Source organism: Alosa pseudoharengus, unplaced genomic scaffold, assembly GCF_046254945.1.
Source record: "Alosa pseudoharengus isolate Yale_2024_CS ecotype anadromous, Long Island Sound unplaced genomic scaffold, YU_APseudo_1.1 YU_APseudo_1.1_scf_2, whole genome shotgun sequence".
Lineage (NCBI taxonomy): Eukaryota > Metazoa > Chordata > Actinopteri > Clupeiformes > Clupeidae > Alosa > Alosa pseudoharengus.
Window position 1 is genome coordinate 33,353,254 of NW_027468663.1, and position 17,500 is coordinate 33,370,753.

At 43.5% G+C, this 17,500-nt stretch overlaps 2 protein-coding genes across 2 annotated transcripts in view; both read left to right on the plus strand.

Moving 5' to 3' along the window:
- The window catches only part of LOC143135242 (cysteine-rich protein 1), a 4,083-nt gene extending 3,432 nt beyond the window's left edge, over positions 1-651 (plus strand). Inside the window, exon 4 of the mRNA XM_076295956.1 lies at positions 1-651. This exon is cut by the window's left edge and continues 63 nt beyond it. The gene's annotated coding sequence lies outside the window, so the exon portion shown is untranslated.
- A 1,608-nt stretch (positions 652-2,259) lies between these two features.
- ecpas (Ecm29 proteasome adaptor and scaffold) overlaps positions 2,260-17,500 on the plus strand; it is a 22,924-nt gene continuing 7,683 nt past the window's right edge. The window contains exons 1-28 of the mRNA XM_076294677.1: positions 2,260-2,360; positions 3,228-3,358; positions 3,608-3,843; positions 4,378-4,524; positions 4,983-5,166; positions 5,277-5,416; positions 5,659-5,737; positions 5,834-5,953; positions 6,454-6,539; positions 7,519-7,594; positions 7,689-7,738; positions 7,897-7,963; positions 8,255-8,377; positions 8,646-8,749; positions 9,141-9,267; positions 9,360-9,440; positions 9,619-9,826; positions 12,527-12,618; positions 13,222-13,356; positions 13,758-13,926; positions 14,085-14,257; positions 14,526-14,627; positions 14,833-14,956; positions 15,156-15,301; positions 15,408-15,462; positions 16,292-16,406; positions 16,516-16,584; positions 16,885-17,002. Of these exons, the coding sequence (XP_076150792.1) occupies positions 2,339-2,360; positions 3,228-3,358; positions 3,608-3,843; positions 4,378-4,524; positions 4,983-5,166; positions 5,277-5,416; positions 5,659-5,737; positions 5,834-5,953; positions 6,454-6,539; positions 7,519-7,594; positions 7,689-7,738; positions 7,897-7,963; positions 8,255-8,377; positions 8,646-8,749; positions 9,141-9,267; positions 9,360-9,440; positions 9,619-9,826; positions 12,527-12,618; positions 13,222-13,356; positions 13,758-13,926; positions 14,085-14,257; positions 14,526-14,627; positions 14,833-14,956; positions 15,156-15,301; positions 15,408-15,462; positions 16,292-16,406; positions 16,516-16,584; positions 16,885-17,002 (3,279 nt within the window). The 5' untranslated portion in view covers positions 2,260-2,338. The remainder of the gene's footprint in view (positions 2,361-3,227; positions 3,359-3,607; positions 3,844-4,377; positions 4,525-4,982; positions 5,167-5,276; positions 5,417-5,658; positions 5,738-5,833; positions 5,954-6,453; positions 6,540-7,518; positions 7,595-7,688; positions 7,739-7,896; positions 7,964-8,254; positions 8,378-8,645; positions 8,750-9,140; positions 9,268-9,359; positions 9,441-9,618; positions 9,827-12,526; positions 12,619-13,221; positions 13,357-13,757; positions 13,927-14,084; positions 14,258-14,525; positions 14,628-14,832; positions 14,957-15,155; positions 15,302-15,407; positions 15,463-16,291; positions 16,407-16,515; positions 16,585-16,884; positions 17,003-17,500) is intronic.

Here is a 17,500-nt window from a genome sequence, read left to right on the forward strand (position 1 = left end):
TCCATGCATCCAAAGGCACTGGCATCCAAGGGACATACACAAGGAAAGGATCAACAACTGACTCACCCAAAAGAATCAGCAACTTCTTCAAGACAAAAAGACAGTCCAAAATAAACTGTAATGTTCACAGGGATGGATTACTGCACGGGCCTACCGGGCCCAGGGGCCCAAGGGGTCAGCGGGCCCTGAAGCCCAAGCCTTTTAATGGAATCATTGCCTCAATATCAACAAATCAGGATGTAGGCTATGAATCTGATTGAATTTAGTATTGGCCATCCCCAAAATGCACCAGAATACAGGAAATCACATCAAACAAATTTTAAAAAAAACCAGGACCCCAAACCCCTCCCACATATATGACAATTAGTGGGGGGCCCTTAATACATCTGGGCCCAGGGGCCCGAAAGTTCATAATCCGCCCATGAATGTTCATGTTTAAAAAAGCAGTAACCATGTACTCAATATTAACACTGAGTGAAACAGGCTAATACTTCAATAGTTGGGTTTACATGGACACTTCTATTCATCATAACACACAGACTCCCTCTGTGTGTTTGTGTGTTTGTGTTTGTGTGTGAAAATGTTGTAAAAAGAGAAATTGTTGTAAAAAGTTAGCCTAATATCAACAAGTAAACCCTGTACTGAAATATTCTTAAAGTTTCACTGATTGGCTCAGACCAGAAGTGCATTAATGGTACCCATACAACATAAATATTATTATTAAGGGAACAAAGAGGGAATGAGTTATGAGTTGTGTTATGACCATCACAGCCTTCAGTGATACAAGAACATCCACAGTCAAGGAAAGACTGCAGAGGGGGGAACTTGTATGTCTGCAGAGGAGATAAGAACACATGACAAAGCCAGGATTTAAATAAATGTTTAGTTGCCTCTGTGGACAGATAGGCCCACGGTATTTATTCAATGAGAGCTCTTTACGCATGCCCACAACACCAAACAACAACATAGATACACCATAATTCCACACAATACAGGTAGCCTACATGTGCACATAAGGTTTGATTACTGTGTCTCAAGACTTCATTGAGCAATCCACAGTTTGGAAATTGAATTTCAAATTCAAATGTGCTGGAGGAGAATGCTATCCAAGGTCATCCCAATGGCAGGTGTTGCACTGTAAATTTTACCCGTAACAATATTAATAAAGAAGTGAGGGAATGCTATTTCAAATTCAATCTATGTTTTAACAGAATATCTCATTGAATATTCCTATATCGTGGCCTAATATTGTCGCCTAGTGGTAAGGTTGTGAATAGCACGCCACTTCTTCTGGCATATAGCTGCCAGAGAGAGTTGAAGCACTGACTGATCTATAAAGAACAAAGTGGACTATAGTGTTCTTTATAGATCAGTGGGTTGAAGCGGTCAGAAATCATTCTTTGGAGCAGCAATTCCACAAATTTTATAAATAGTAGCTTACTAAGTCCAAATGTTCAATCCTTGTTTTTAGAATAAAATTGAAATTCACGTGTAGGCTGAATAGGCCTATTAGATTTTTTTTTTTTACCAACAGAATGTAGGCTATTCATTTGTGGAAATTAAATAAAATGGCTTACAACATTGCAAACTAGACTAAAGAAACAGCCAACCATACAATCAAAAAATTTCGAGCATGTAGGCCATTGGTTCTCAAAGTGGGGTCCGGGGACCCCCAGGGGTCTGCAGCACATTGTCAGGGCGTCCCTGACAAAGTTTGCTACAAAATATGAAATTGTCTTATATGGCGAAAAATGCTACAGTATCAGTATTTGCCCAATTGATCTGCTGATACATTAAATCAATACGTCAAAACACTTTACTATTAATTAACCGCCAACAAAATTAAAGTTATGTGAAGCAAACACTATGTGTTCTACATTTGATAAAGAAACAACAATCCTTTAAAAAAATCCTACATACTGTCAACGTTTGCTAACATGACTATTGTGGTAGCACTCTATGTTTTTAAAATACATCTAACAGAAAAAAAGCATCTAACAGAAAAAACGGCTATACAGCTATCTATACATGATTAACTTAAGTTTTATGTGTCGCGATTATGAGGAGTCCTTGGAGAATTTTCCACTCCATGTCCCCGGCCCACAAATGTTTGAGAACCCCTGATGTAGGCTACCGGTTATTATCTAGGACCTATACGGCCCCAGTCCGTTGGGGGTCACTAGGCACACATTTGTCACTAACGTTAGTCGAAACTGTCGTTACTCGAAGAAGCTGATTGTTAGCAAAGCGCTAGCCGGCTAACTTACCCTAGCTCCCCGAAAGGTTGGAGAATGAAAGGAGTGGCACAGTACGAATAGTCCCTGAGTTCTTAGCGAACATGGCAGCACAAGACGAACTCAGTAAGTTTGAAACAGGCTTGTTCGTAATGATTATGTGTACTGTTCATTCATTGAAGTTCCACTGATGGAATATATAGATTACGCTATATTTGCTGCATTAAACCAACTGTATCAACAGCTCTATTATTTTTGACGTTACCTGCTTTTTTGATTATGTTGCTAGCGCAGAGTCCTGCTGAAAGGCCCAGTGCCCAGTCATGGTGCGAATTGAAAGTAACGATATGATACTCTTATGAGGAATAGATTTGCTTTTCCTTTTGTATTTTCAGGAATAAAACAGATCAGGGGTATACACACTCTATTAGTGATTGTCATATTTCATAGTTGAAAATAAGAATAGTTTTTGACACACAAATGCAAGCAAACATTTAGTATCATAATTTAGTTAGCTTCCTAGCCTGTTAGCTAACTAACCTATAAACTTCTATGTAACGACATTCTTGTAGCTAATCATTGGGTTACATTATCTTCCTGTCGGACTGTAAACATAGTAGGACGTATAATATTTATTTGAAGCATATTATTGACTAGTATGAAAAACCACGTCAGTGTAAATGGGTGTGTTGCCTTTTGTCAATGGTATGCTTGGCATGGAGCTCCAACTGCTAACGTTTGGCTATTTACCCCAGATAACTTGACAGTATATGCCCGCATGTATTTTTGACGCAGATTATGCGTTACCCATACGTTACTTACATTTTGAAAAAATGGGTATGAAGAGTTGCATGGAAGTATGCAATGACGTCATGTAATGTCTTTGGGTGTCTTTGTCTTTATATAGCAAATCATCTCTGATGGATACATTATCGAAGGTTCTGCTTCTGATTACATGTGTCAAAATTTGAACGTGTGTGTGTGTGTGTTCAGACCAGCTGGAGCGTGTGTTCCTGCGGTTGGGCCTTGCTGAGACAGATGATCAGCTGCAGGACATCATATCAAAGTTCTTGCCGCCTGTGCTCCTCAAATTGTCCAGCGTCCAGGAGGGCGTCAGGAAAAAGGTGTGGCACTGGACTTGATCACTAGTCTGATCTCTCCCTCTCTCTGTATATGTCTCTCTGCATACAAAAGCAATTTAATGGAATGGATAACAAGATCACAGATTGGCAGAGTTAGATTTGACTGTCTCAAACAAGAGCATCTCAGTCAATGAAACAATATCATCTTCAATTCTGTCAATGCTTCAATTCTTTGTCACTCAGTAAACCCCTCATGTTTACTCCATATATCTCCATAATGTCTTTAACCAGGTGATGGAGCTGTTAGTCCACCTGAACAAACGTATCAAAAGTCGGCCGAAGATCCAGTTGCCAGTAGAGACCCTGCTAGTGCAGTACCAGGACCCTGCTGCAGCCTCTTTTGTCACCAACTTCACCATCATCTACATCAAGATGGGGTACCCACGACTGGAGACTAGCAAGCAGTGTGAACTGGCCCCCACCCTGCTGACGGCCATGGAGGGCAAGCCACAGCCACAGCAGGACAGGTGGGCTTCAGGGCTTCACACATGGCACACTCATGCTCACAAACATGCATTTGCACCATGAGATGGCACAACACCTTAACGAAATCCTTTGCTTTATGACTATTGAGCAATGTCGTCTTAAGCTTAATTCTGTGTAAGTGGTCGCTCTGTGCATGTATCACATAGTGGATGTGTAGTGATCATTGTATATCCAACTAATACATTTAGTTTAGAGAGGGAGAAGGTTCACCGGAGCACACAGAGATGGCTTTTAGTTGTATTTTATGGTGCACAGCAATAGACTAATGTTTTGACATTTCTGTGTCTTCATTTGAGTCCATGAAGTCATGGACTCTGGAGCCATCTCTATGTGCTCTGATGAACCTTCTCCCTCTCCACATGATCGGTCCTCTCCCATGAAGCACCAGACGTGAATTCAGAAGCGCGGTGGAACTACCTTTTTTTGACTTGACATTTAGCTTAGAGTCAGAGTAATTCAGTGATATGTTGACATGCCTAAAGTAGTCTTGTGTGGTGTCGTTGGTCCCACTGCAGCCTGATGCACCTGTTGATCCCTACGCTCTTCTACATGAAGTACCGATCAGAGCCCTCTAAGCCCTCGCCTTTCCTGCTGTCAGAGAAGCCAAAACAAGCCCACCTGCTCCTGGAGTTCATGCTGGACGTCCTCCTCATGCCCTATGGGTAAGTAGCAGACGGGAAGTACTGGAGGAACAGTCTGTGATGACTAATTCGTGGCCCACTCTGGGTTCTGCTGAGGGCGGTACTGACACTGGGAGTGGACAGGATTTGAGTTCCATTTCAACCAGCTTTGAATAATTGTGGAAGTGGAAATGCAGATGCTAAACTGTACTGTGCGTCCTCCTCAAATCAAGGTGTTGGTGTGTTAGCAGATCAAATGTACTGACTACTGCTCTGGGCATTCCCTCCTCCAGTGCCAGTCTTTTACTGTGTTCACGGTCTGGTGTTCCTTAGTCACAGACCACTGAATAGTATTTCAGACCACTGCCACAGGTTACCATTGATCATTCTCAGGGTGGTAATTGCATCAGTATAGATTGTAGTGTGTGTGTGTGTGTGTGTGTGTGTGTGTTGTTGTGTACTGAAGGTTGATGTGTGGTTTATTCTGATCCTGTCTGCAGGTTTGTGTTAAATGAGCCCCCGTCCCGTCCATCTCCTCCCTCCCCCCAGAGCGGGGGTGGTGCGGGTACTGCGGGTGGTGCAGCAGGTGGGCAGGGTCTGCCCCAGCCGCCCCCTGGCATGAGCGTGTACGCTGTGAAGCGGGTGATCGGCGAGGCCCAGTGGAGCCCTGAGCAGCTGGAACAGGTATGTGTGTGACCTCTGTCTTACCTGATCGGGGGACTGTTTCCAGCTTTGTAACACTGAGTTTCAACAATCAATGTTGACGTTTGTGCCAAATCTCTGTTTATTGGCAGTGTAAGCTGGGAATTGTGAAATTCATTGAAGCTGGACAGGTGTGTGAAGTCGAGACTGTGATTCATCTGGTCGTCGCCTCCAGTGACACTAGACACAGCGTTGCCACGGCAGCAGACCTGGAGCTTAAGAGCAAGCAGAGGTAACTGACTTCCGTCTGTGATACAAGATATAGATAGATAGATAGATAGACACACACACACACACACACACACACATACATTATTGATCCCTAAGGGGAAATTCAAAGATACAGACAGACATTGAGATGCAGTAAACATCATGATATTGTAATATAGGCTGTTGTATACATTATACACCGTGATGAAATAGGAGGAAGGTTGTTGCCAAGTCAATAAGGCATTCTGATGTGATCTGTTTCAGCATCATTGATTGGAACAATCCTGTCATCGTCAACAAGATGTATAAAGTGTACTTGGGAGACATTCCACTCAAGACCAAGGTAGGGTGACACTAATAGGCTTTATTTAGTTTAACATTAGTAAAGTGTTGTGTAACCTGTGGTACAAAATTAAAGGTGTGTGTGTAAAAACCCTAGGGAACATCTATGAAGCGCGAGTTGAAGCATGAGCCGGTGAGCACCCGCGTGAAGCTGAAGATTCTGCCCCATCTCCTGCGCTCACGCCTGGCAGCCGAGAGCTTTCCTGCCAACATACAGGTGAGGGAGGCCTGAGGTGCCCCACAGTCTGCCCTGGCCTTCAGACAGCAGTCCTCACGCTGGTGCCGTGCACTCAGTCCGTGCACTCACTGCCAACGTTGCCAAACTGGGAAAGAGTGCTCAACGTGTTCCTTACTATGCAGTTTGTTGGAGAATTGTTTTTAGATGGAGGACTGTTCAGAAACAGAGACTGCCTGATGGGGACGTTCATCAAGGGCTGGGAGAAAGCAGAGTGTAATTTCCCCTTGGGGATCAATAAAGTATTTATCTATCTATCTATCTATCTATCACCAGCTGCAGGCTCTAATTAGAACTTTTCAACCATAGAGAGGGCGCTCTTTAGTTCACTGAATCATTGGTGGTGGTTATAATCTGCATAAGCTGAAATACGTGTTCAGGGCCACAGTAAAGCCTTTACTAAAAACTGTAGCCTTTACTAAAAACTATAGCCTTTACTAAAAACTGTAGCCTTTACTAAAAGCCTTTGTTGTGTCTTGCAGGTGGTGTATGATGGCCTGTTTGGAGCAAACACTAATAATAAACTGCTGTCTCTCACCCTGCAGTTTGTGCATCACATCTGCATGGTGTAAGTAGCATTTTTTCTCTGGAGCTCATCTGTCTTCATGAGTGAAGATACAAGATGTGCAAAAATATGGAATAGCCAGTCTTAGCAGAATACATACAGTAGCCATTCTTTATTGAAGAGGTTCATTAGGCCTACTGTTATACTATTTTACACTGTTTCTCTGTACAAGCCAATAAGGTAAATTTGTGTACCTGACAAGTTTCGGCTACCTTGCCTCTGCAGCCTTCATCAGAGGTGTCACGTGATGTTGGTGTGACGTCGTCTGAGCTGTGTTATTTGGAGTTTTCCATCCCACCTGATGTGGTGGGATGGCCGTGTCCCCTGGGGTGCTCCAGTGGGGGGGTGGGGGGGGGGGGTTTCATCCACTGCCTGGTGGTTTTTCATACAGCCGGGGGCGGCCCTGCAGGACTGTGTCCCAGGTGTGGGATAGTTGATAGGCTCCTTCATCCCGGTTTACAGTCTTTGGGGCCTGCTTCCTGATTTCAACCGCCTCTTTGATCCATCGATGGAATTTGTTGCTTTCCGTTCTGATGACCTTGGCTGCATCCCAGTTCATTAGATGGTTTTCCCTCTTACAGTGGTCTGAAATGGCAGATTTCCGATTTTCCTGTGTTGCTTTCATTCTTGTTGCACAGGTGAGCGTTCCAGATGTTTCCTTTTCACATTCTTTCTGGTGTTCCTTTTTTCGTGTGCTGAATTGCCGGCCTGTCTCTCCTATGTACGTTTTATTGCATGTTAGGCAAGGGATCTCGTATATCACATCACTGTGATATCACATCACCCCCCGCCACTGGAGCACCGAATCTCTTGTACAGAGAAACAGTGTAAAATAGTAGCCATTCTTTCTTAGTCTCTCTTAACTACTGAGAAACTTGATTTAACTGGTGATTAAATAAAGGTTTAAAAGTGTCTCTCTCTCTCTCTCTCTCTCTCTCTCTCTCTCTCTCTCTCTCTTTCTTTCTTTCTCTCTCTCTCGCAGATGTCCTGATACAAATAAGCCTCTCGGTCTGATGCTGCTGAATGGCCTCACTAAGCTCATTAATGAGTACAAGGAGGTGAGATTGGGATTCTTTTCTCTCCACCCAGCTGTGTGTGTTTGTATGTGTGTTGCTAACTTTAGTTTGCTGACAGTTTTCATTTTCCCCTCAGGATCCCAAGTTATTGTGTGTGGCATATTCAGCTGTCGGGAAGCTCTCAAGGTATCTGTTTTCTTGTCCATATTGCTGTGGTCAAACTTTGTCAATGCCTTTTTTAATTTTCTACTTCAGAACAGAGACAGACAATATTGTTTACATTTGACAGACTTTAACTCATTTGCCATGTTTGTTTCTTTTATTATTATTTTTTATATATATAGTCGAATGCCCCAGCTCTTCACTAAAGACATTGCTCTGGTGCAGCAGTTCTTTGAGTCAATGTGTAAGGTATGTAGTTCACCTGTCTGGCAAACTTGCTGACTCACTTGCTTTAAATCATCTGTGTTATTATGCATCAGAAATACCCTCCATACATGTTTTGCCATTGCAGCAGTCTGGTTCAGTTATACATAGCAATATTTAGCAATTTGTCACAAGTTGTGAACTAAATCGGACTGATGTTTAGACAGCTGACTCGTGTGTTATTCCTCATTATGTGACCCACACAGTCCTGATGTACGAGTCACTGAGAGGCATAACAGTGTTTGTTTGTTTGTTTGTTTTTGTTGTGCCAAACAGGAAGAGGCCGATGTGCGCCTTGCCATCCAGGAAGCGCTGTCTATGATGGTGGGAGCCTATGCCAACCTTCAGGGTGCACTGCTCAATCTGATGGAGGCTCTGGTGGCTGCCTACATATGCAAGGTATACCCACATACTGGAGCACAGAGAATGACCATGATGATAAACACACGGCGACACTTTCATTTTGAAAAATGATTTCTTGGAATAGAACTTCCCTGTTGTAAGTGCAGTGATCTTGTGAGAACAGTTCAGTGCTTTCCTATTGTTGACTCCAGCTCCTGTTGTTAACATGAGCCCTGCTGCCTGCAGTTCTGGTTGTGGCTCCCCGGAGAGCTCAGACTGTGGTCACGGCTGCTAACAGAACTGCCCTCTGCTTGCTGTGCTCTAGCCGGAGGTGCAGGTCAGACAGGTCGCCATGAAGTTTGCCAGCACAGTGTTCGCCACAGACCACGTGCCCTCCAGATACTTGCTGCTACTGGCCGCAGGAGACCCGTGAGTATGCATAGTACACACTGTATAAGTACACACACACCTACACTTACACCTCCACCTACACACACACACACACACCTACACATCTAGAAACTATTGTAAAGGTGGCAAATGTTGTCAGATGCAGTGGTATTTAAGTGGCTTTAATTATGTGATAAACTCTGTTATACTCCTGTGGTCATAAGCTGTGTGTCTGTGTCTGTGTCTGCGTGTGCGTGTGTGTGTGTGTGTGTATGTGTGTGTGTATATGTGTGTGTAAATGTGTGTGTGTGTGTGTGTGTCTGTGTCTGTGTCTGTGTCTGTGTCTGTGTCTGTGTCTGTGTCTGTGTCTGTGTCTGTGTCTGTGTCTGTGTCTGCGTGTGTGTGCGTGTGTGTGTGTGTGTGTGTGCAGGCGTGAGGAGGTGCATGGTGAGGCACAGCGTGTCCTGCGTGCTCTGCCCTCTGAGCGCTCTGAGAAGGAGGGGGCCAGACCTCCCGTGCCCTCTTTCCCTGAGATGGTCCGTTTTATCCAGGAGAAGGTGAGGCTCATTCTGAGAATGATCCCCAGGTAATACAGAGCTGTTTCACACTATACGAGTGGACATCTCATATGTGGTTATCTGCCTGTCAGGCTGCACAGAGAATGAAAACTCCCGACAAATACATTGTGGGAACTACAGCCCTGCCCTTCAACCCCTCTGCATTTGAAGAGGTAATGACCATGCTACTATTTATCACCATACCAAAACCAGAATGCTTTTACAGCTTTTCTTTATACGCGCTGCAGCTGTCATGTGTGAACAATCAGCGCTTTTGTAATTATTTGCTCACAGTCAGTCAGTTAATGATCTTATTATTAACCTTTGACCTCTGCTCTCTCCCCACTTTAGATCATGATGTATCTGCGGATGTGTTTGGCTCACAGCGCTGGGGTCACACCCACCTCCCAGAACCTGATGGACATGCAGGACGACGCTCCTGCCATCGGCCGCTATGTCCAGTCCCTGCTCTCGGCCGAGACATCTCCCAAAGGGGATGAGGCCAACCCTGTGCAGGTCTACATGGATCTGCTGCAGCAGCTGCTGACGGCTGTGGGAGGTGAGCGCAGTGGAGGCACAGAGAGAGGCAGCAGGGGGGCAATGGGCTGCAAGCACACTATAGTACACTATAGTACACTATAGTAAGCACACTATAGCACTATAGTACACTATAGTAAGCACACTATAGCACTATAGACCGGTTTCAGGTCCCTAACAACCGTAGTCAAGAACGAACTCGGAGGACAAGCACTAGTTGTTTAGACTACACTGACAGCGCATAGAAAACAAGCTGGCTGAACTTGATATAAGATGAAGAATAAAAACATATTGCCGAAATATTTCGGTGTAGCCGAGTCTGGATTGTTTTCATCTAGAGGTGTAGCGGATTTACCTATGAAAAAGCAACGGATTTTACGGAAGGTAGGCTAAACATGTGGCCAGTCACTGTAAAGTTAGGTTAGGCTTAAGCTAATGTTAACGTTAGGGCTTCGACTGCAGAAACAATTAGTTTAGATTTAGAGAGAACATTACCTAACTACTTACTCAAAGGGTACATAATGACAGGGATGGACAATCATTTCCCCCTGAGGTCAGAGGATAATTACTTTGATAAAGTAGCCTAGGCTGGCCACACATTGAACGATTGACTGAATAACGTTACAATGCACAAAATGCATTGTGCTGGATGTTAACTGACAGGACAGGAGCCTATGACGGATTAGCTATAAGCTAGGCTACCTTATAGTAGGCCTATGCAATAACGTTACTTGCAAGCCCATGTCTTCTTTTCTAAAACAAACAACTCAAATGGAGTGTCAACTTTAACTTTAGGCTACCCTGCATATTGTCATTTGCGTGAAATGTAGGCTAACGTTAGCCTCCGTTCTCATGGATCATAAGTGTCTCATTAAAATGATATGCTGAGGAATATGATAAAAAAAAAAAACACTTTGTTAACGTCACTACCCTATGTTATTTAGCCTACATGACTTGAGTTTTTCCTCTTGAACATGATGAAGATAACATTTGTGGCATAAGTTCGTAGCTTCATAATGCATGCTTCGTATCCAAATGTCTAGCACCTGGCCTGCCTACTTTATTGGCGTTTTAATTTTTTTTTAGCTTTGAACGGACACATCACAAAAAATGAAATGTCTCCTGTACCACACAGGGGAATTTCCGTCTGCTTTTCTCTGCCAAAAGTTAACAATTTTCAACCTCCTTGCGTCTTTCTCTCAATGTATTGCTATACGGCTCTGGGTTTGCTTGTCCTCCGAGTTCGTCCTTAACGACGGTTGTTAGGGACCTGAAACCGGTCTATAGCACACTATAGTACACTATTAGTACACTATAGTACACTATAGTACACTATAGTAAGCACACTATAGCACACTATAGTAAGCACACTATAGTACACTATAGTAAGCACACTATAGTACACTATAGTACACTATAGTAAGCACACTATAGCACTATAGTAGCTACCTGCAGACACTTTCTAAATATGTTTTTGGATTGGATTCTACAGAGTGTTGACTCAAGTATATAAATGTAATGTAAGTGTAATTGTGCTATTACAGGTCTCTACAGTGCGCCCATTTCACTCGCACATGCGGGTAAAAATGATGCCGTGCGAGTGCAAAAAAATATTTAGGCGCACTGGTGCGAATTACTTCTAACCATGTCAATGTTTGTCTACAAAATACACCGCAACATCGAGAAACATTACTGGTGCAAACCATAGAATCACGTCGCGATTGCAGCATAAAAACTACACCTCCCATCAACGTTAGCTGTTTCGCGTTGTGACTTGCTAGTAGTCGCGTCTATCAAATCCAAGAGCGCGCAGAAAAAGCGGAAAGTTGTTCTTCTAGTTCTTGAAATTAGTTCTTCTATCCACCGAATTCATTGGATATAGGAGGAACAGGATGAGATTCTGAGAATGCAGTGAGAGAAGGAAAGGTAACCTAACATGCCTTTTAGCCCAGTTGACGTATTGGCTGCAATATGCAAAATATAGCAGTAGCGAACTGGCACAAAAGTACCCTCCCGTAATACTCCCATTTTATTCAATGGTAGAACTCTACTGACAACTCCAGGCTTCCACGCATGCATGTTTGTTTACACCAAATACAAGCTGAAGTGCAAAACGAAAGTAGGCCTAACGTTTGCCTACTGCCCCCATCAATGCAGATATTTCAAATAAAAACTAAAAGTATAAAACATATATCCTTGATTAGCCTATGTTGGGTTTTGTGGAAGAGAAAATGGACTGTTTTAGTAGTAGTAGCCTATTAAGCAGTATGCAGTCAGATAGGTCACCATGGGCATATTTGGATTAGCTATAGATGGATTCACAAATAAATAAATTAGCCTACATTTGGCAGGATACTTGATATACAGGCTAAATGCAAATATGGCAATGTATTATATTATTTTACATTAACAAAATGTAGGAAAATAGAACAGACTGAAAATAAAGTAGGCACTGATCTTTAAAATCCTGTTTCCTGTAGCCTAAATGTTGTCAGTCATTCTTAATATTCGCAATTGGTGCACTGGCATGTTTAACTGTTAGCTGCAGTATAATGTTAGATTATGTGTAAGTTAAGTACATAACTGACTGTGCGCCCAAATTTTTGTCTGTGCTCCTAAATTTTTTAACTTGGGCGCACAAGTGCTCCTGAAAAAAAATGTTGGTGTAGAGCCCTGTATTAGGACGTGTGCCCTCACCACTTAACCCATCTGGTCCTTGCAGGCATACCTGTGATGTACTGTCTCCTGGAGGTTGTGTCTGTGTGCCCTCACAAACTTGCCCCCAAATTTATTGACCGAATCGACTGGATCCGGGTAATTATGAAAAATGACTACTGCCTTTGCATTTGAAACCTCTTATGAAATCTCTGTTGTGTTTTACAGTGATCATGTAAAATCACAACTGAGATGAGACTTTGATATGACTTTTGTTAAATGGAACTCTGTATGGACTCTACAGTGCAGGACATTTTGGATTTCCTTCCTACTGGGCAATCAACTTCCTGTTTACACTGTACACAGTAGGCTATGACAGAAAATGACAAAATACTAGCCTGTCAGTTTTAATATAGTAGGCTATTTCTTATTGAACAACATACCTAAAGTTATCTAACCAGTTCAGTAACATCACTTGCTTGATTAAGGTTAAGAACCCTTTTCCTATTTGCTGGAGGGAGTGGCACACAACATTTTCACAAAGTTGGTCTACATTACCATGAGACGAGGTCCTGAAGACAATAAAAAAGACATATTTGCCAATGTTTTAACGTAAACAGGAAGTTGATAGCCCAGTACAAGTGAATCCAAAATGGAGTCGTGCATAGAGCCTATTGAGTCTTGCTTGTCGTTAGAGGTTAAGGCCACTAATGGTGGTTCCGGTGCTTAAGATCTGTTGTTAAACTTACTGCTGTGCTACAGGGTATGATGAACAGCAGCAAGGAGGACATGCGCGAGCTGGCTGCTCAGCTGTACGCCATGGTCATCTCCACAATGTCAGGCAACGAGCTCAAGAATGCTGTCCAGAACCTGGTCAAGATTACCAAGGATACACACGTCAGTATTCAGTATGAAATGAGAGATAATGAGAAAATGAGAGCAGTGATATAGTTGTACTTCATAAACCTGCTTTAATGTTTGTGATTTTGCGCTTTGCTTTGAATCAAAGTTTGTATAGTGTTAAGCTAATGACCTACAAGGCAACATTTTGAGCACTGTTGCTGGGCATTGTAACACAATATTATTGTTCAGCCACATTCCCATTGCTAGTAGGCAACAAATATTTTTCTGGAAAACTTTACTTATCAATTGTCATTGTCATCCAATCAAAACACGTGTAATCAGTTATGTGGTTGCCCAGCAGCGTTGCTCAAAAGGTTGATCCATGTGTCATCACCTTTACAGTTAGCTTATTTTAGCTGTAAAGTTCCTTTTCTATGGTTTCTCTGCCACTGTAGAGCCCAGAGGCCCAGCATGCGGCCATCTTAGCTCTTGGCTTTATGGTTGGCCGCTACATGAGCAGGAAGCGCAGCCCTCGCTCTGCCAACTCACCCAATCAGCAGCAGTTCATGAATGCCACACCTGCCGAGGATGATGAGCTCATCGCCAGGGCCACCAAGACCATCGGTATTCTAAATGTTGTTTGCACTCTTAATTGACTCAATTAAAATAGACTCAATTGAAATGTGAATTAGAGTAGGGGAGTCTTCAGTAGTCTGTTCCTGAAAAAAGCCATGAGCTTGTGAAAAGCATGCTGCTGACTGGCCGGCTGGTTGTTGTCGTAGGTTCCTTCCTGGACAACGGCTCTCCGTTGCTGGCGGTGGCGGCGGTGACGGCCCTGGGGGAGGTGGGCCGTAACGGGCTGTTGCTGATCCCTGCCGAGGGTGAGGGCTTCACCAAACTCGGCCTGGTGGAGAACCTGCTGGCGCGCCTGCCCTCTGGCAAGGAGACCACCAAGGTACAGCGCCTCAGCCCTCCCGTCCACACTGGGACATGCTAGCATTTACAAATGGAGGTGGACCTGGACTGTATATCTGCAGAGCATCATGTTAACCTGTTGACTGTAATTCTGGTGTGCGTTATTAGATGAAGGAGCGTGCTGTGCTGCAGAGCATCATGTTAACCTGTTGACTGTAATTTTGGTGTGCGTTATTAGATGAAGGAGCGTGCTGTGCTGCAGAGCATCATGTTAACCTGTTGACTGTAATTTTGGTGTGCGTTATTAGATGAAGGAGCGTGCTGTGCTGACACTGGGCTATTTGCCGGTGGGAGATGGAGACTTTCCCCATCAAAAGAAGCTGCTGCAAGGTCTCATGGACTCAGTGGAGGTAGAGGAGCTTAATGCTGTCAATGGTTGTGGTGTTGATCCATGAACTTAACATTTTAAGTAGAACATATAGATCCATGCAACATTCTATAATATCACTTAATGTATTACTTTTTAGAAAAAAACAAGAAAAGTTTAATATTTTGTGGTTAATTTCTGGCTCATTGCTCAATGCTGGATTTGACCTTAAATCTGAATTTCACCAGGCAAAACAGGTGGAGTTGCAGTTTACAGTAGCAGAGGCCATCACTAGTGCTGCCATAGGAACCAGCTCCGGGGCCGCCCGGGACGCCTGGACCTGCACAGAGGAGGAGTATCAGCCACCCAACTGTACGTGTGTGGGGAAAGACTGCTCTACTAGATTCAAATCCAGCAATGTTTTCTGATGCTGTCTCTAATGTATCCCTCTATCTCTATCTTACTTCTTCCTTTCTTTTTTCCCTTTTCTTTTTGATTCTTCTCTCTCTTTATCTCTCTCTCTCTCTTTATCTCTCTCTCTCTTTCTTTCTCTCTCTCTCTGCACTCACAGATGTGAAGTGTAATGATGTGGTCCCATGGGTCCTGACCTCCATCCTCTCCAAGTCCGTGATTAGTGCCAACCCACATGTGCGCCAGGCTGCCTGCATCTGGCTGCTGTCGCTGGTCAAGAGGCTCAGCCAACACAAGGAGATTAAGGTACACCTTTACAAATACAGATGTATGGACACGAATACATGAATATCACATGTGTCAGGAATAAAATGTAAACAGTTACCACATGTACGCATTTGTCCCCTACCAGTCTCACTTGAAGGACATCCAGACTGCCTTCATCTCTGTGCTGTCAGACCCCGATGGTGAGTAAAGGATCCATTATGCTTGACGTCAGCCTTATATTATCAACATCTACTTTACCTAAGTACATTTGGCTCACTTCATTCTCCTCCCAACCCATAGGTGTCACTGCCAAGAAACATTTACCACACAAAAAAATGAAGTGCACAAATGAGTTTGCCAACATTGTTCAGCAAATACATTAAGCGAAAGAGCAAGTTCATACACTATGAAAACATTGGTTATTACACAAGATATCGTAACACCTTCAATTATCACCCATTTCGTTCGAAAATTCTAAAACAGCAATGTTTTTTTAATACTTCAAAATAACATTTGATAAATTAACCTTACATTTTTCAGCCGTAGCCATAGGTGTGTAGATTTGAACAAAATCTGGTTTGGTTCTTACCGAGGCTTTTACTGCCTGAAATATCCGATTTTGTTTACCACACTCAGAGGTTAGTGCTGGCCTGGTGGGTCGTCTACTTTCACCCTTTCACACGGCACATGAACAGTTAGACCGAGAATTCTCGTCGCAAATCAAAATTCCACTGGAGATCCAAGCGGATTTGTACACGCAGCCTTAAAACACTGTTTACAGCTCTTTGAGTCACGGTAAAATGTAATTTTTGGTACAAGCTAATTTAGATGCACCAATGGTGTGGGTGCTTGCGTTTCTATAGGAATCCACCGTCTTGGTTTGTATAGAAATTCAGGACGGAAACACAGGATTGGTGGTAATAGGGGGCGTTCTTCTTTCCTCCTAAGTAGCTATCCATATTGTGAATGCACAAGCTGTGACAATGACGACAATGACGGTGACGATGACTGTGTTTGTGTGTGTATCAGAGCTGAGTCAGGATGTGGCCTCTAAGGGCCTTGGGCTTGTGTACGAACTTGGTGGAGAACAGGATCAGCAGGAGCTGGTGTCCACACTGGTGGAGACGCTGATGACCGGGAAGAGGTGAGATTCCAGCATGCGTCTGTCTGTCAGTGTGTGTGTGTGTGTGTGTGTGTGTGTATGGAAATGCACATTTGCTGTTCTTGATTGTAATGCTATTGGACCTCGACAGAGCCAAGCATGCCGTTTCTGAGGACACAGAGGTCTTCCAGGGAGAGTCTATGGGAAAGGCACCAGATGGGTGAGTCTGTGTGTGTGCGTGCTCATGCATGCATGCGTGTGTGTGAGTCTGTGTGTGTGAGAGTCTGTGTGTGTCTGTGTGTGTCTGTGTGTGTGTGTGTGTGTGTGTGTGTGTGTGTGTGTGTGTGTGTGTGTGTGTGTGTGTGTGTGTGTGTGAGAGTCTGTGTGTGTGTGTGTGTGTGTGTGTGTGTGTGTGTGTGTGTGTGTGTGTGTTTGCATCTGTTTCTAAGACCTAATTTATTTGTTCCTCATCAAAGCGCTTTGAGCTTTTTATGTTTTGGGTGCTTTTCTGCGTCCTCAGGCATGGCCTCACCACCTATAAGGAGCTGTGCTCACTGGCCAGTGATCTGAACCAGCCTGACCTTGTCTACAAGTTCATGAACCTGGCCAATCACCACGCCATGTGGAACTCCAGAAAGGTACACTCTGACTGCTAGACTACTAGCTCACTAGAGGTGTCCTCGTAAAGCAGGCGTGGGTAAACTTTTTTTGCTCGAGAGCCACATTTGGATTTTGAAAATTGGCTGGTGGGCCACCCCCCCCAAACAAAAAACAAAACAAAAAAAGTTATATCAGTTAATTGATAATAATGACAAAGTAATTTTGTTTGAAAATATACATTTCTTAAGAAATACTGCTAATTCGATAAATGGTGCACTGTCACTTTAAGAGCATTGTGTCTACTGGTGTCTTACATGTTCTCATAATGATCTTTTGCCAGCTCCGTTCAAATATAGCCTATGGCTAGTGCTATCAACAATGACAAGCCAGCTGGAACCTGCCGCTCTCTCTTTCCGTCTCGTGCACACTGAGACGCGTTCCCAATTAAATGGAGTAGCATAACTTTCAAGTCAGATCTGCTGCGTGAGGACCCAAAAAGTTTCCTCCTTATGCAACATGCAACATTGTGAACGTTC